The sequence below is a fragment of the Sturnira hondurensis genome, unplaced genomic scaffold (genome assembly GCF_014824575.4).
Source record: "Sturnira hondurensis isolate 20B ecotype Veracruz unplaced genomic scaffold, ASM1482457v3 Scaffold0006413, whole genome shotgun sequence".
Classification (NCBI taxonomy): domain Eukaryota; kingdom Metazoa; phylum Chordata; class Mammalia; order Chiroptera; family Phyllostomidae; genus Sturnira; species Sturnira hondurensis.
The window spans coordinates 27,987,813-28,007,111 of NW_028079044.1; the positions used below are offsets into that span (position 1 = coordinate 27,987,813).

General features: G+C 39.7%; 1 protein-coding gene across 8 annotated transcripts in view; it reads right to left on the reverse strand.

Annotated features, from left to right (window-relative positions):
* Positions 1-19,299, reverse strand: part of UBR5 (ubiquitin protein ligase E3 component n-recognin 5) — a 118,695-nt gene that overhangs the window by 31,473 nt on the left and 67,923 nt on the right. For 6 of the 8 annotated variants that reach the window (XM_037048308.1, XM_037048310.1, XM_037048309.1 and 3 more), the window contains exons 21-34: positions 16,152-16,362; positions 15,085-15,211; positions 10,997-11,148; positions 10,474-10,569; positions 9,990-10,113; positions 7,416-7,513; positions 6,505-6,653; positions 5,908-5,999; positions 4,620-4,766; positions 4,392-4,510; positions 4,184-4,310; positions 3,963-4,092; positions 2,635-2,795; positions 2,274-2,513 (exon numbers count right to left, since the gene is read on the reverse strand). In XM_037048308.1, the coding sequence (XP_036904203.1) occupies positions 2,274-2,513; positions 2,635-2,795; positions 3,963-4,092; positions 4,184-4,310; positions 4,392-4,510; positions 4,620-4,766; positions 5,908-5,999; positions 6,505-6,653; positions 7,416-7,513; positions 9,990-10,113; positions 10,474-10,569; positions 10,997-11,148; positions 15,085-15,211; positions 16,152-16,362 (1,973 nt within the window). The remainder of the gene's footprint in view (positions 1-2,273; positions 2,514-2,634; positions 2,796-3,962; positions 4,093-4,183; positions 4,311-4,391; positions 4,511-4,619; positions 4,767-5,907; positions 6,000-6,504; positions 6,654-7,415; positions 7,514-9,989; positions 10,114-10,473; positions 10,570-10,996; positions 11,149-15,084; positions 15,212-16,151; positions 16,363-19,299) is intronic. The other 2 variants (XM_037048311.1, XM_037048306.1) reach the window with 2 other exon arrangements.

A 19,299-nucleotide genomic window follows, 5' to 3' on the forward strand; every position in this document is an offset into this window, starting at 1 on the left:
TACACCAAGAGGAAATGGACTAAAGAGGAGAGCTTAAGAGTGCACAATACTTTAATAAAGAAACTAAGGAACAGGGCAAGGTAACAGAATGTTAAAACTCAGTAGGCCCTGGCTGGTGTGGCTCAGCTGGCTGGAGTGCTGTCCAGAGGACTGAAGCTTGTGGGTTTGATTCCCGGGCAGGGCACATACCCAGGCTGCAGGTTCCACCCCTGGTTGGGGTGTGTATGAGAAGGCAAACCAGTCAGTGTTTCTCTCTCACATCAATGTTTCTTTCTCTTTTACCCTCTCAAAAGCAATTTAAAAAAAAAAGCTAAGGAGCCTGCCCCAATTCCTCCACTGAGGATTAAAAAACAAAACAAAACAGGAATAGGCTCATGGATACTCTTTTGAGATGATTCCAAAATTTGTTTAAAATTGTATGTTCTGAAATAAAACCAAGGGAAGTGCACAAAGAATTAACAAGGTAGGATCATGTAAGTAACTGGGGGTTCCTGGCAGGATATAAGAATCAGGAGTATCACAGGAGTCCAAGAGGATTTCACTAGCAGAACCTTTGGACAGTAGGGTATATATCTGGCAAGTCTGAAAATGTGTAGCCTAATTTCTAACAGTTTTCAGCAAATCCTAGAAGCACATCAGTTGACCAGGCTGCCATGGAAGAGGCAGACAAACCTGGATTCAGAGTCCAGGGCACCCTATGGGCCTGATAGTGAAGGAAGAGCTGGCGCACATACACTGGCATATGGAGGAATACGAACAGTGAGAGAGTAGATACTCAACCTCAACCCCGATGAAATTCAGCGACTAAGACTTGGCAGCTGTCCCAATACTAAAGCAGGCCATCCTCAGTAACACACGGATGTCCAGAAGAGGATGAAGGGTCTTTAGGTTTTAAAGAGCTTTATAGAAACACTGTAACATACACACAGTAAGAAAACCAGACTTGAGAAAACTAAATAAACAAGTGTTTTCCAAAGAGCCCTGGAGCCTTGGAGAGAAAGAACGCATGGACACGGACAACAGTGTGGTAACTGCAGGGGTGAGGAGGTGGAAGAGGGTATTGGGGGGGCGGGGGGGGGCAGGACAAATGGTGATTTTAAAAGGGGGGTTTAATGATTAAAAAACATATCTCCAGAGCCTTGTAACTCCAAAGTGTAGCCCCTAAACAGGCAGCTTCGGAATTCTGACAGTTCATAAGAAATTCAGAATCTCAGGGCCCACCTAGACCTCCAGAGCCAGCCTCTGCATTTAAATAAAAACCCAAGTGATTTGCATGTACATGAAAGTCTGAGAAGCACTGTGCTAAATAAAAATATACTAGAACATTTTAGTTTCCAAATTTTCTGACTCAATGACCTTTCGGTCTAGTGACAGAAACTATCAAATAAATGGAAAAGATGGCCCTTGCTGATGGGCCTCAGTTGGTCGGAGCGCCATCTAGTGGACCAAAAGAAAGGTCATGGGTTCAATTTCAGTCAGATCATATAACTGGGCTGCAGGTTTGCTCCTCAGTTGGGGTGTGTACAAGAGGTATCCCATTCAAAGCTTCTCTCTCTCATCGATGTTTCTCTCCCTCCCTCCCTCTCTCTCCCTTCCCCGCCCCTCTATTGGGTGAGGATAAAAAAAAAAAGAAAAGATGAATGAAATTTAAATAGCTTTGTTAACTAGAAACATTTTATTACCGAGTTGTTTTAGCCCTATCCTAGTTAATATGGCTGTTTTAGAGAATATTTAAAACCCATCAGGGTGGGGGGCGGGCAGGGTTGGGATTATAAGACAGAAACCTGTACTTGAACAAGAATTAAATAAAAATTATATTACATTTAAAAAAAAAAAAACCATCATTCTGACTTTTATTTAGTTTATATATAATTTGCCCCACCAGCCCAAGACTTTGGATATGGAGAAAGTTCTATCTTTTCATTCTTCAACTTGGCCTTCCAACAGCTCTCATTTAAAGGTAAGAACAGGAACTAATGTCATCTATGAAAGAAAGTCTTAAGTAACCTTTCTTTTCAGACTACTTTATTGGCATAATAAAAGCGTGCCTTTCCAAATGAAAAACAAAACTCCAACTGTATGTCGTCGGTTAAACATGGAGATACATGCATAATTTTTACAGTGCCTTCACAAGTTACAAAGTAAAACTTTACAATTTGTGATACAAATGATCGTGTACATCAGCTGAATGTTTATGGAAAGGTTCTGGTAAGGCAAACATGACATTTCCAGAGCAAGAATTAATCAGCGTCTATTATCAGGTAGAAATTTACCTGCTAGACTGGTCAGAAGAGGGTCGTGGCGGCAGGGGTTCCACTGAAAACAGCTCCTCACTGCCCTGCATGGCGTCGATGCTGGTACTAGCCAGGGTAAAAGGCGCGGTGGGGCGTGCAATCCCCATTCGGACAGGAACGATGAGCGACTCGGCCACATTGCACAGCTCCTCCACCGCGTAAGGCAGCAGTGCCTGGAACACCCGCTTGCATTTCCCAATTGGCTGCGGAATAAAGTTGCTGAAGCAAAAAGGACAGTGTTGGAATCTTTCATGAATCCTTTCATATACATCATGTTATCTTTTTCACAAAAAATTTATGCAGAACACTATTAAAGCCGAAATCAAAAAGAATGCCTTACTTTTTCTTTTTGGATGAAGCCATTTCCACACTAAGAATGACAAAAACTCTCGCCACTGAACGCAAAAACCTCATTGTCACAGCGATGGCCTCTTCCCGACGCCCAGGCGTGTATTTGTTCTGGAGTTCTTTCACTAGGGTACCTAGCAGAGTGTCTAGAAGCTTTAAAAAACTGTAATCAGTCTATTACCACTGCTACACCTTAAAAGCTGTTTAGACATTCATGAAATAAAAAGTTCTAACACCTTCTCAGTTTCAAAATACATTTAAGCAAAACTTTTACAAAGTCAGTGATTCGTTTGTGCCATATGCCGACCACAGTGCTTGACCTAGAAGTCTCTCAAGTGTCTGATTTCTTGAACGTTTTAGGTTCCAAATTTTCTGACTCAATGAGCTTGCAGTCTAGTGACAGAAACCATCAAATAAATGGAAAAGATGGCTCTTGCTGATGTGCCTCAGTTGGTTGGAGGCATAGTCTCATAGTCCTGTGCATAGCAATTAATACTTGGAAGGACAATACAAATACGTCAAGTGCGAGGAAGACAGGTTTCACTTATGACAGGGGGCTTTCGGAAGCAGCCAAGTCAACTCAAGTATTTACATTAATAAACTCATAATCCCATCCCTCTCACTTAACCACTATTATTACTTTCTAGTCTCATTTCTATGCATAGTCTATCATGTAGGTATTACAGAGAAGACCCAATTTCATGTTATTTTGTTTTTTTAAATGTTACTTAAAATAACCCTTATTTTTAAATTGCTACAGTACATTTCAGTAAGAGGATTAACTGTAATTTGATTCATCAGTCCACCACTACTGGATCCATAAAATATTTCCATTTTTAATTTTATACTATTCTATGACATGATTTTCTCTCTCACATCATAAATTATTTCCTTAGGACAAGTTCTGAGAGCAGTGATGCTTCTACAGCTCTTGACACTGCTAAGCTGTTTTCCAAAAGAGGACCAAAGGCCATGCCATCCCATAGTGTGAGTGTTCTTTCTACCATAACCTCACCAGCACTGGGTTTTATGCTTTATATTCTTTTCTAATTCCACAGCAAAAAAGAGTACTTAAGAGTTTTCACTGAGTTACCATTAATTTTGAACAATTCTCTCAACATTTTTATACTGTTGTATAAAATTGTGTCAATTCACACAGTTTAGAATGAAAGGAGCTTCTGCTGTTAACTGAGACATTGAAATCACCCCCGCCTTAATGTACTGCTTAATTAGAGCCATGAGTACTTCTTAGTTTTAACTAGTTAAATTGTAGGAAAACATCCTTTTCATGTGTCTGTAAATACCGTTCAAAGGACTTACCAAGATGTCTGCTGTACACTTGACTATAAGGCAGTGAGTGAAGCAGTCCAGCCGAATTGTGCCACTTTGCTGGTTGAGGTACACTTGTTCTTCTGGCAGAAGGTGGCCTATCCTGCTGCTGGCACTCAGGCTGGACGGGGAAGGAAGGACAGAATGCACTGTGATCGCCTACACCAATATGGGACATACATGAATCTTAAAAAAAATGAATGAATACATACGGGTCCTTATTCTCCTGTGACCCAAACATAATCATAGATTTTAACGCATTCCAGTCCTGCAGCACACGCTCCAGTGCGAGCTGGGCAAACCTTGGGGGCTCTAAATCGTGATCAGGCATATCTGAATCTAAAGAGAAAAAGAAATTGTGGGCAAGACAAAAATAAACACCTGCTTTTCATATGTGTAGCAACTGTCAAACCCACTCACCCTCTGGACTGGCCGTTTTTCGGTTACGGTCCTCCCTGATCCGAGGAGGTCTGTACTGGCAGTGCTCCACCGTCTGCCTGGCGACCGTCTGCACCAGGAAGAGCAAGAGGTGCTCTCCCCTGCAAAACAGAGCAGTGCTGTGAGCCTGAGTGCGGGCGGGGTGGGGAGAGACTACTTAGATGGGCTGTGCTTTTTCAACCTCTTTTGTGTCCTAAAAAGCCCACTTGCCTGCTGTTTGGCAGGGTGACCAGATTAGTAGCAGTGAGCAGGCGATAAAGCAGATCGAGACGAGCAGATTTCTGTCCAGCAATTAGAGTTTTACATTTACATTTCTCCCAACAATCACAGTAGGCTGTCGGTGATGTCCGTTTGAGTCTATAAAGAATTCACACACAAGTACAAAAACTTTTTTAAAAAGACAAAGGTCTATATTGAAATTATGAAAGCGTAACTCATTGAAACCAAACAAAAGCCTTGTTGTTGATTTTGAAATACAAAGTGCAACTTTTAACATATACATAACGAGAAGGACTGCTTAGTGCTATGAAGTCTATAAAGCAACACTAAACTCTCCTGAGAAGGGGTGTGCTCTCACTGACTCGAGTATAGTCACTCCTACTGGAATGTCTTCCCTATTTCCTCACAGCCCCAGTTCAGTTTAAGTGGCCTTCCTATGTACACCTAATTAACCCCCAAATCCTTGTGGGCAGACATTTCTCGCTTGTGTCCTCTGACGAGACAGGGAAGATCCTGTCCACCATCACCACAGCTTCTCGCACAGTGAGTGTACTCAGTAAGCAATGAATGAATAAAGACTATCACTTTTAGATGTCTAGAATAAGAAGACAAATAGCCAGAATTCTTTTAATGAAAATCATAAATATCAATACAGTACCTATAATAATTTTCCACCTGTCCTACATAATTATTTATTTTAAACCAGAATAGATGGTTTTTACCAACCAATTCCCTCAACTACAATTATCTAAGCAGCTGCAGCAGTTACAGCTGATGTCCCTGCAAGACGGAGGCACATGGCAAATGTTAGTGCCAGGGTATTTTACTGCTTCTTAAACCTGTGAGAACAGACTCGTCATGGTAAATATACTGCTGAACTGAAAGGTTGTTGCACTTAGTTTATGATATAAATGAAGTACAGGCCAAACAGTCACTATGATTCTCTTAAAATCGTGCTACAGGGGACGTAAGTCTGCATACAGACAATGTCATCCTGTAGCTGTATCTCAAAAGATGAATCTGATCCTAGTCACACTGTATGATCACAGTTCCTGTGCATATTAGCCTACTGTTATTTAAAGAACAAACATTTATCTCAAAGGACACTTTAAATCAAGAACCATGTTTTAACACATAAACTGGCTTAAAGAGGGCAAAAGTTGATAAAACTTCTGCTTTCTAAATCATGGAACAAAATATGACTTGGTATAAATTATTTTCATGTGGAAATACACACCCAAGCAGTTTATAATATTAGAGTAAACAAGATTGTACTCACTTGCAATCGTGGCCTTTATGACAAACCCTTGCACATTCCGTGCAACAACAGAGAGACTCCAGCAAGCCACAAGTTCGACACTCAAAAATATCCTAAATTAAAAGAGTATACTTAAAAAGTGATATGTATGCCTCATCATAATAATTATTTCTGGTATTTTCTGTAACAATTCAATCACAACAGCAGAGCAAAATTAATGTGCCCTGGAAACAAAGTCATAGAAAGGTACAGCGAATACACATTTAACAACATTAGACAAAGGCAAATCAGATATTCCCAGTAGGGCAAAAATAATTTACATCATCCAGGAAAAAAAATTAGTTATAAAATTTATATCAAGAGCTATGGCTTGTATTATACTACCCAGTCAAGATTTCTAATTTTCATGATATCCCACAATTAAGTTAAGACTCAACTCCTCTGCCTCATTTATTTAGGACTTCAATAAAAATTAATTTTCTTTGGAGGATTTTATGACTCAGAGTAACATGAAATATTACACTTGCAACCCCAAGCTATAAACTCTAACTCTAGTGATGGTGATGGGGAAAGAAAACCGAAGACGGCATAAACACAGGGAAGCGTCAAACAGCTAACCTGATTAATGTGCTCTGCTCCGGTCCATGTGAAACTGCAGGTGTCGTTACAACACAAGACATACAAAGGGGAATCATCAGGGTTGGTACCTGATGGGCAAACCATTCCCATAAATACATCTTCCTCTTTTTCACTGGAGGATACTTCAGCTAAAAATATTAAAGAAAGGACTTGATCATAGCCATCCATCTACTACTTTCCTCAAATGGAAAAGCTCTAACTAACATCTACAGAGTATAAATCAGAAACTACCATATGTTAATTTTAAAAATTGATGTACAAAGTCACCATGCAAGTAAATCCATCCAATTCTGGTGCAAAGTAAAGCAAAATATAATTATATCATGACCACATAAGAGGACAATATAAATGCACCACAAATCAGCCACCCAGTCCCTAGCTCTTAACTATGCAGTTAGGATTCAAGGCCTGGCTCTATTGAACAATGTACAGACAATCACATCAACTATTTATAACCACTATTTTAAAGAGGATAACTACTTTAATCTTTTAAAGAACGGATGACAGGAATCAATATTCCTTAATTCTTTCCATTAAGCATGAATTCCAAATCAGAACAAAGAACAAGATATCTGGCCTATAATTTCTGTAAAATTTCATTACTACCACCCTTTTAACTACTGGCAGCTTTTACCAATAATCCATCTTTATTTTCAAAAGATAGGTTATTACACTGTACATTATGGGAAATTTAAGAAATGTATACCAGCTGCTTTCTGATGGAAAGTTAGAACATAGAATACACCTGAAATTTTACATACAAACATATACACGAAATAATTATCCTGACAGAAATTAAGTTTGAATAATTACGGTCAGTGTTGTGTGTACAGAATAGAACCTGCTCAAGTTAAAAAAATAAAGCTCATCTGGGGCCTGGAACCCAATACCTTTGGCGATTTTCTGGGCTGTCTCTAAGATGGTGATTGCAGCAGGGTAAGCTCGGCCACTCACAGCTGACATGAACGGGGTCATCCCTCTCGCGTCCCTGAAGTGATCAACATTATACATGAAAATATTAGCAGTAACTTTTCCTTTCTGACTGTAAAAGAAATACACGTTCATGATAAAACAAAAACCAGTTACTTTTTAAAAAATTTGTTTATGTTTAGAGAGAGGGACAGGGAGGAAGAGAGGGAGAGAAGCATCAATGTGTGGTTGCCTGTTATGGGCACCCCCACTGGGGACCTGGCCTACAACCCAGGCATGTGCCCTGACTGGGAACTGATCCGGCAACCCTTTGGTTTGCAGGTTGGCATTCAATCCACTGAGCCACACCACCCAGGGCTAGTTACGTTTTGTTAAATAATGTCCCATCACTCAAAAAAAATCACTGGTAGTTATTTTCTATTCTCATTTTGTCTCATTTAAGGAAGAAAGCAACCTCTGTTGACTCCTTATCTCCCCAAACCACATTTGCCTTTAGTGACACCATAGACCAGCAAGGGATCTGGAGTCAAACTCATACTTTTTAAACGTGGGGACAGGAATGGGCTCCATTCACACAATTTGACAAGGACTAAATCATTACTTAAAAAGCTTTTAGCACAATGCTTGTGAAATAACATGTACTCAATAAATGTTACATTATGCATGTTCTCTTAAACATACACCTTCAACACTCTTTACCAAATTTCTGATCCCTCCTGGAATTTCCAAGGAGGGATTCCAACCCCACTGGTCTGTGCCTCCCTCTCTCATGCGCCATAGCAGCTACCACTTCCTTGAGGTTAGTACCAACACCTATACTTGCTTACTTGATACATCTACTTGGGATTTCCCAGGGCTCCCTCACATTCAAGACACCTAACTACTAACGTCATCTTTCTCCCCAAATCTACTCTCTTCCTGACTTCTCTGTGCCAGCCACCAATATCACTGTAACTAAGACGAAAAACTTGGATTCTTATGAAATCTTCCTTCTACACCAATTTTTTGATTTTGCATCTATCTTTTCCATTTCAACAATTCATTGGTTCAGTTTATTGTAAGTAAGCATACAAAACATAGCCTCAACTCTAGTCTCTACTCTTGGCTAGTTTAATCCTTTTTTCGTATCACCATCACATTGTTATCCTTATAACTCCACTTCGATACCACTACAGTCTAAACAAAGTCATTATTCAGGAGATTCAAACCCAAAGAATAGAGGCTAAAGTGGTGGCTTTAATCTAACTTTTCGGATTCACTGGCTACTGTTCTCCTCTGACCATCTATTTTCAATTAGATGAATTACCATTTCTTAACATATTTATACTTCTCCATTCCTATATTGTTGCTCACTCTCCTCCCTATCCATTCCTCATGGTCCTACTCAAACAATCTTCATAAAACTACCTACTACAGAATAAACACACTTCTCCCTTCTGTTTACTCCAAAATACATGTGGGTCCCTCCTACCCCAAAATTAACGTCTCAGCTCTAGAAGCAAGGGACAGACCAGGGCTGGGATTCCAGCTATGCCACTCACTAGTTTTGTGACCCTGGGCAAATTAAGTAACCTCTGTATTTTCCAACGTAAAGTGGGGATAATATTACCTATTCCAGGTAATATTATTGGTAGAATTAAAAGAGTTAATAGAGTTAATAGTTAAGTAGAGTTTGGTGCCGATAATGGCTGTTATTAAACTGTTTACTGTTAAGAATTGTAAAGAAAAGTAAACAATCATGCTGAAAGCAGGAATATAACTTATTAATGGTTAATGAGCACACATCACAGGATACTTATTCAAAAACTCCCATGTCACAATGCAGTCTACAAGCCAAAAAGATTTCCAAAGAAACCATCAGAACCACCCGCACAGCTTTAAAACACAGGTTCCAGGCCCCATCCCAGACCTACAGAGGCGGTTTCTGGTGTAGAGCTTGGGGGAGAATCCCTATAACGCTTAAAAAGTTCCCCAGGTGACAGTGATAGAACTAATTTGTGGATTCACATTTGAGAATAATAAAACACTGATCTTTCTAACACATACACACACTCAGATCACACCAACCTAAAATCATTTTATAATCATTTACTGTGTACTCTATTTTATGGAGAGGGCATTTTTCACTGAAGAGAGCATAGTAACAGAGGAAATACAATGCTGGATTCTGATAAATTGTTTTGAATTCACATAAGGTAATTGTCGTCATACCCTGTAAGAAGATCAACTTAACTTAAAAGGAGCTAAGCTAAATCATCTTATCAAAAGCATATTAAACTTTAAGCCCTGGCTGGTGTGGCTCAGTGGATTGAGCACGGGCTTGCAAACCAAAGTTTCGAACCAAAGGATCGCGGTTCGATTCCTGGGTTGCAGGCCAGTTCCCAACAGGGGACGCACAAGAGGCAACCATACGTTGATATTTCTCTCCCTCTCTCCTTCCTTTCCCCTCTAAAGATAAATAAGTAAAATCTTTAAAAATAAATAAATAAAATAAAATTCATCTCTAAAAATAAAAAGCACACTACACCCCTTACTTGGCAGAGAGGAGCTCCCGTAGATAAGGCTGCAGAACAGCACTGTCACACAGCAACTTTAGTATGAAGTGAGCATTGGCCTTTCGATCCTTGGATTCTACCACGGACGGCTCTGTGGAAGGACCTGTAATCAAGCAGAGCCATTCGGTAACAAACCAAGAGGAAACAAGACAGACTAAAAGAGCATCTGAAATAACATACTAAATCTATTAAATAAACCATCAGAAAAGCATCTAGTATTAGTCATAAATTAATAACTTCATGAAGGAGAATTTTAACATATTTTACAAGGGTCAACTGATGAAACGTATGTACATGTACACCAAAATCTCACTGACATATGAAAGATAATTCAGAGAATTAGATGTTTTTTAAGCCAAGGAAAGTCACCTTGAGATAATGTGTGGCTCTGTGAAACTTATTTCCGAAGGGAGTTCTTTTATTTTCCAAATGCCTAAGCAAACAAAATACGAGAGATTCTCACCTGGAATGGTGGAGGTGCTTGGTCCTTGGCCGGTGCCAGTGGCTGCTGTGGTAAGAGATCCCACAGCAGGGGCCAGGATAAAATCAATGTCACCATCTTTCAGTAAACAGAACAGCAGGATGTATATCATTACAGGCAACACAGCCCTAACACGCTCTTTTAACTGGCCTTAAGGCTCTTCTGCGCAAGCCAAACGACAAATCGGACAGAGGTTTAAGTGTGCACTTCTTTCCCTAACTATAAGAGAAGGAATCTCCTGGGTAATTTATTGACTTATCTCAACACATTACTAGGTAGCTCCTTACCAGTATGGAAAAATTTCAATAGCAGATACCTGACAAGAGCTTCTAGAATTTTAATTTTTAAATTACAAACCCCTTAAACCAAATCTTTATAATTCATTGCAATACATATTAGGCTACTTTAAAATATTTCAGATTTCTCAGTATTCCATTAAATGCTCAGTATCTTTTCTTTCATAACCTTGTCTTTTGGTTAAAAACTAAGTAAAATAACACCTTACCAGGATCCATTGCGGGAGGGTCAGGAACCCAGCTAGGGGGCGCAATCGGGGGTGAGACTGGATCCTGATGGTCACTGGATGAGGCTCCAGCTTCGTGTCTACCCAAACCAGCAGCTCTCAATGACCGTCTCATCATTTCCCGCAGTCTCAAACTAGAAGAACGCGGAACAAAACCAAAGCTCACTACCATGACCAAATGTAATGAAAAAGGTGCACAGAACTTCTCATCTGAGATCAAAGTTTGTTCTACAAGCAAATAGTCCAGGCAAGGGCAGTGAAGTACAAATGCCAATTCTGGAAGCACAGAGTGTCAGTGAGGAATAAAAATCAAACTGAGGGTTCCTAGTACCCAGTTCAGCACTAAAGCCACTGCATTAAGCTCCCACACAAACTTAAGCCCAGGGAACAAAACTTGTGGTGAAGTTTAGAAAATAATCTTTCATACAGTTAAGACAAATGACAGCTGAATATTAAACAAAAAGTTTTTCTGTCCTCTTTATAATCAGTAAGAATTAAGCTTAGTAATAGACATCAGCGAACAGACTGATTAGCACAAAAGTAGCAAAGACTGATTTAGCCACTAAGTCCCTTTTCTATGATCTCAAAAGCAACTGAACTAATATCCACGGAGTAAGTCGTTTCAAAACAAAGACAAATTTCGATTTATTTTTATACAAAAAGTTTCTTTAACAGTACATCTGGCATCCCAAGTAAATTAATGAAGGAAAATGGGGCTTGTAAAATGTGTTGTTAGATTAATATCTGGGCATATTTCTTTTCTCCTGCTATAAAAAAAAATACTGCACAGGTGTGCACATCACTAAAAGAAAAAGAGATATTCATAAACACAGACCTCGTTAGGGGAACTGGTAACTACCTACACAAAAATCTATGCCTCTTAAATAACAGCTTACAAAAGCTACAAAATTAATACATTCAGAATTAACAGCAATTAAAAGAGCACACACGTGAGACTAATCCCTTCAACTCAGACACAATGTTAGAGCTTCTAAATGAATAAAGAGTAAAAATTCAATTTTAAGGGCCAGGCAACACATAAGGGATTTCATTCTTCCTTTTGAGTTTAATCCCCAAAATATGACATTTCTGATGTAAAAAACCTAACACCTTACCAGGTGAGCATTATTATGTCTACAAGTAAGTAACTTAGATTTTTATTAATATTTAAATCTCTAATTATGATTATTTAATCTGAGAGTAATTGTGTTTTTCCATAGCAATGTTTTCAATTTTAAAAAAATTTCTATTTAAAGCATCTACAAAAATTTCATTTACAGGTTACTTTCAAGAACATGTCTATTTTATAAGGCTCTTGCATAATGATGTACCTCTGGAAACAGAAACATTCTTTGGAAGACTTTGCTGTAAGTTTTAGTGTCTCAAATAATATCTTAGTTATTATAGTATTCACTGTGTAAAAATACCTACAGTTAATTTTTATGTTAGCAATGTCTTCTCTCTTCCAATTAAGAAATCTGAGTTTAAGAGTTTTAAAATGTGGAGGGGAGCAGGTCACAGTGATTATTTCAGCTGAAGTCACATTTCTGCCCAAAGACGTCACCCACAGAGAAGGCAGGCTCCTTACCAGTAACAGAACACCCCAGGGTGACTGTCCACACTGTGAGGCTCCTATGCAATTTCAATTAGGCTCAACACAGACCCTGAGCATCCTGAATGTGTCTTACTCAACCACACACAGAGAAAAAAAAAGTCAGCTACAATTGGGAGGCACTGCAAGTAACCTGAAAATAAATGCATGTTTTGGGCTCATCAAGAAGGCTCACACCAAGCTCACAAACTCTACGCCTTCTGGGCCCAGGGTATAAAATAAGCAGAGGAAAGAGCAGTCAGGTGTAAGAAGTAGGAAGTAATGGCAAACTAGCAGTGCGCGTGCTCATCTAAACACATTCAAATTTTAAAGAAAAATAATTTAACATTGCACAGGCCAAACAAAATATATGTGAGCTACTCTCCAACACCTCTAGCTTAGAGTAGATTAAGAATAAGTGAAGGTAAATGGAGACCATAGTCTCATCTTGAACTTGCAAATTCCCAACTTTGTTGTTGTGGTGTAGTCAATTCAATATTAAATGAGGGGACCATTCCTTGTCATTAGAAAAAGTCGTCCTTAACCTCTTTTCTTCATTAGGTCTTGGAAACATTTTTAAGTACAATGCCCAGCTCCTCATATAGATTCTTTAAAAACAAGAACAAAAAACAAAAAAAAGAAAATTATTCTTCAAGATGTTGTACACAATTCATGAAGATTCACCTGTATCCTCAGTGGCTGAGGACAGTACTGAGGAGATACCACCTTGGCTGCTAAGGTTCAGAGTTTGGACATTTCTTCGTATAGGCTTGCCTGGAAGTCATCGTATTTTCTGACAATATGGAAGAATTCAAGGATGATGTAATTTCCTCTTTGTAAGCACGTTATATCCATGCTACAGAAGCCTTAGAATCCAGTCATGTTCAAACATACCACTGTGACAAAAAAGCGAAGGTCACGTGTCTTCCAGGTTAACAATCTCTAGAGTACATACACCTGCAATCAGATGCATCAATCAAGCTTTCCACTAAATCTGCCCTTTGCACTCAGGAACTATTGAGTCACATAACAAAACTGCTGAGTCAAATCACCATCTGAAGGCATTTAACAGTACTCCAGTCAACATTGAAATCGCATCAGTTTTGAGCTTAACCGCTCATGAATCCCAGCCTGCATACTCATCAAGGGGCATCGCCTAGAAAATCCATTGTGGGCTAGAGGAGGGTTTCACTTCAGTGAAGCAGAGTCTGTGGACTTCCTACTGCCCGGCGTGGATAATAAGACTCCTGTGCTTTCAGCTGTTCAATCGGCAGCCCTGAGTTTGAACTGGGTAAGAGCACTGCAGTGAAATCTTCGGCAAATGCCTCAAAGGAGCTTACTCTGCAAATTATTTCTGTGAGCAACACGTCACCCACTCTCGAAGCTCCTTTTAGTCTTTGCCTTCAAAATAATCCTTATATGAAAAGAGATGCCCGCAGCACTGGCATCGGACCAAGCATATCAGAGTCCAACTTGACTTGCACCTGTATTCTCCCTGAGGAAATGAAATACCTGAAGTAATTCAGACACTAATTTCTTCATGAAGCATTTAAGTTGCTCCCCATTTTTAACCAAATACTTTGTCTGCTTAGTGTAATCCTAAACAAATAAGCTGGTCACATTATTTCCACTTTGTATAGTCTATATAATGTTTTTGTACTGTTTTAAATTATAATTTGTTCACCCAAAGAATAGTGTTTGATAAATCTCACCTCAGGATGTTTTTGAACCTGGGAAGCTAGAAACCTGGTACCAATTCTAGAGGAATCCTTTTTAAAGGGAAGGTTGAATATGGAACAGAAAACAGGCAAAAACCCCGTCCCACTCTGGGTAGACTGTCTACTACCACCTCGCACAGTGAGCAGTGCTCCCGTTCACGATCTGTCAAGAACCCACGAATTCTGGCTGTCGGCTCTAATACACGTGTGCTTTTTCTTCAGAACTGTATCCTGAAGTCTCTGTATTTGTCACCTATTCAAACACCTAGTGATTTTTAACGTGTTATTTAGCTTCGTCCATCCCAAAACTCAGAGAGCCTGAAAATCAGTAATACCAAATATCCATAAGACACACCAGCCTTTTCATTGCTTCCCAGATCAAGATATCTGAGAAACTGACCTAAATAAGCTATTTGAAATTAAAAGGTTGAGGTTCTTTCAATTACTGCTATTAGTTGTTCTCCAACTAAAGAACTTCCTAGGAAACAAATGTGACCAATTTAAACCACATTCAAAGACTCAAGTTTGAACTACTTGTTAAAATCATCATAAATTTCTGAAGCATCCTAGGCCCTACTATTGTTCTATGCTTAAATTCTGACTACGTATTACCAGGTGTTTTTCCCAGAATGCTACTGGGAGGAACAAAAACAAAATGAAAGGACCCATCAATTCACGCATATGGTAGGTAAAAGATACATATTCCCCTGCACTTGGATTTTCTTCCGCCAACTAAGCTTTCCTGGTAAAAATCACATTACCTTCGGCTACTCGACGATCCAGCCCGATTACCCGGGCCGTTACTGGAAACAACTGATATTGCATTTGCAATGGCCTCAACAGCAGAGAGCCTCTCAGCAAATGTGTTTCTTTCAGAGCGCTCTGCTTCTGAAACGTAAGAGAAAAAATTAGGATCAACTTAAACTTCAAAAGTAACTAAGAGATCAGGCATGTACAGGCCACTGAATGCTAACTGCTATATATTTTAGTGCTCTGATTAACACACTAGAAATGACTAATAGTTTAAATTTTCCTCCCTAGAACAATAAACACCTAAGCTAGATTGAACTATGAACTTTCATATATGAATTATTTCTTTATCCTGCCTTATGTTTCAATCCCAAAACGATGATTACGTCATCCAAAAAGATCAAAACTGTGGCTATTCATAAGTAGAATGAAATACGGCTCTCACTACCACGGAGGGAAGAGATCCACATACCAGTGCCTCAATCTCTGTTTCTACACTACTCACTCAAAGCACTATTCAAAAATGTGGCTACTAGAATGTTACTGGCAGAATTCAAAATAAGAAGAAACATTAAAATTACACAGCTGCACTTTAGGTTTTCAGTTTCCCTTCATTCAGCAGTTAAAAACCTTAAAGCAAAAACCCTTATTTACTTTTCCAAAAACAACTAACAGCTCATTAGGTTATTTTTTTCCCCTCTGCATTTTGAAAATTGGGATTAAGATTGCCTTAATATAACTTGCTTTCACTTGCTAAATAATTCTCATGGCAATAAAAATTGCCTACAATTATAAAATCAGTAAAGGGCATTAATTATTACACAGAGAATTTGTACATATCATAGAGAATAGAACTCAAGACAACAAAATACATCAATAAAAATTGTACTTGCTTATGTCATATACTCATCCTAGCAAGAAGGAACTTTTCCCTTCTAAGAATGTAAAAACTCCTAGATTTTATTAAACAAAGTACCATAAGTTCTTCATAATGATTAACTTCTTTCCTTTAATCGCTGTTATACTTTCAAAATTGTCTAAAACTCCTAAACACTTCAATTATAGTTTTTAATCTCACCCTCTTCTTCTTTAGTTTCCTTATTGCTGGTTGGAAAGCACACCGATACACAAGCATGCAAAATATTTCGATTTCCATCACAGCGGTGGCTGATGAACGTCTGTAGCACCTGTAGGTTCTGCTCCAAGACAACTGCTTGCTCAAGGTTCATAAGATACTGTCGACAGGCCTCATAGTCACAGCGGAGGATGTGCTGCATTAAGGTCTGTTTCTGTGCGCAAATTAGGGAAAATATCTTCAATAAACTTGAGTAACATTGCACACATCAAAAATGTCTTGTGGCCAACAAAATAGTGCAATCAGCTCTGCAAGTAAGGACAATTTCAGGTAGCCTGGCAAAAGGAGCAGAACTTAAGGGTACCCTGTAAGGAGAGTACACAATTGACAGGAATGGAAAACAGTGGGTACATTTTCAGTTTTTGCAACTAACTTGACTCAGGCTGTTGCAGGAAAGCACCGATGTACAATGCACAGCAGAATGGCAGTAGCTGGAGTTGGCCTGCAGGCTGGATTTTGCCAATCCCTGGTTCACATTCCACACAGGGTGGGGCCAAAGCACTGGTTTACAGTAGTGAGGATGCAAAACACAGCCTGTCTTCTATTATTATTTATTAATTACTGCATTATTTTCCATATGAACAACTGTAGACCTTTGCCCCACCCTATATATATAACAACTACCAAATTAGAACCCTAATTAATACTGTTAACCAATTAAGGGAAGGGTATACTTTTCATTCCAAGCCTACTCACACCCTCTTCAAGGATGCACCACACTGTGGTACCTAAAAACCAAAACCTTCAACTTCCCAGAAACCATGACACAAGCAACCCCCAAAGGCGACAAGGAATGTACTTCATTATCAAAGACATGGTAGTACTGATAAAGCATAGAATGTACCACTCACTACCCGAGAAACAGCCTGCTCTGGACTGAACACTTGTGTCCCCACTCACTTCTCAAAATTCAAATGCTGAAAATTGAAATGCTCAACCCAACGTGACGACGGTGTTTGGAATTAGGACCTCTGGGAGGTGATTAGGTCACCAGGGGGAGCCCTCCCATGTGGGATTAACGCACTTAAAAAAACCTGAAGGAAACAGAATCCGCTTCTCCCACCACATAAGGGTAAAGGAGGCCCTCACAGTACACCAAGTCTGCCCATGCCTTAATCTTGGGCTTCCAGCCTCCAGAAATGTGAGAAATAAATTTCTGTTGTTTATAAGACAAGAGAACGTACTAAACCACAGCAAGAACATACCGAAGAGTTTAAATAAACTTCTTTCAGAATGTAAAACTATGGTTATGGGATATTTAATGGGATGAATATAAAGCATTCGTTTTGGAAAATGAATAATATTGTTCATTTTAACTAGAATTAGAAACTGCTGGAAGAAAGCAGGTGGGGAAACAATGTGTGGAAACACAAAGCGGAGAGAAAAGAAAGATGCAACTGAACAACTTGCCACCTCCCCACCCCTTCCCCCAACCTCATGAGCCCACAGGATGGGGGTGGTGGACCAAAGAAAATACATCCAGAAACTGTGTTCAGGCCCTGTCACATGTGAGACAGGCCATTCTGAATGTGAAACTACGACTCCAGGGTGACCCCATACACTGCAATCTCCGGTTCGAGAGTATGAGGCGGGCCACTTACGACTAACCTCACCAAAGTCAAGTGACATACATGCATTAATCAGCATGCTGATACGGAAATATGTCCGGGTCTGACTAAAGAATAAGAAGCACAGTACTTTTAAAGGTAATGAAAATCCGGACATCCTGCTGCACACTGCTGTGATACAGAGTAGCTTCAAGCAGTTTTGCTAGGAGCAGCTACTTGGCAAGGGAACTCCTATCGCCAACCTGCCAGACTGGACACAGGCTCTCAGAACTGAGAGTATCAGTACCACACTTACTCCATTACAAGCAAAAAAATGTACTCTGCATCACTGTGTTATATTTGTCACTTATTCTTATAGCAAAAGGCAAGGAGAGTTCACTAAAAATAATTCTTGCAAGTCTACTATGCACCAAGTCCTACTCACTGAGGTACAAAGATAAATGACACACTTTATCCCCTAGACATGGGACGAGGGCATATTTTATCTTTACCCTTGAGATGCTGACAAAGTGCAGGGGTCACAGAATCAAATGCCTACAGAAGCATTTAAAGTAATATAAATGAGTGGAGGCAGCTGGGTGTAAAAAAGATAACACAACCTGTATAATAAATAAATGGCAACAACATTTAGACTCAGAGCAATTCCAAGCAGTGGGAACTGCCAGGAACTGCAAAGAACAAGACCATACTCATCCTAGTTTTCGGTCTCTCGTGCAGGTTCTTCATTGTCTTCCTGGCATTTAAGTGCTGGGACTCCTCTCCTAGCTGAGTGCTTAGACCTTTTGTCCTTAAGCTTGGTAATATCATTAATCATTATTCCTTTAACTATCAAAGATATACTGACAACTCCTAAGTGTATTCCTCTAGCTTGGCCCCCTCTCTCTTCTGGTCTTTGGACTTCTGCCCCAAACTCTACACACCATCTCCTCCTGGATATCTGACAGGCATCTTAAATCTAACAGGTCCAAAACCAAACTCCTGATGTCACACCCCACCCCCGAACCAGTCTTTGTCTTGTCCGTAACTGGCAGTTTCATTTTCCGAAACCTTCTGCCCTCCTGCTTCCTCTATCTGACACCCTGTATTTAGCCATAAACAAATCCTGTTGGCTCTACCTTAAAACACAGGTAAGCACACCCAGAATCTCATCACTTCTCACTCACAACTGTACCTCCCGGGCAAAGCCACCACTGCCTCCCACCTAGATTATTTTAATAGCCTCCTATCTGCCTCCCTACTTCCCCCTGTCCCCTCAGCATGTAGCCATGATCCTCTCAAAGTCAACTCAGGTCAACCTCTGCTCAAAGTGCTCAGGAACTTCCAATGGTGTTACCTCAGCATCTGACAAAGACCTCAACAGCAGCACATTCCACACAAAACAACTCCACCTCCCTCTTCCCATCCGTTCCCCGTTCTGTGTTTCCTCACCACATCAGCCACACTCACATCAGAAGCTCTCAAACTTTATAGTGCCCACTTTCTTCACAGCTGTCAGATCTACCCACTCTTCCTCATTTCCAAGA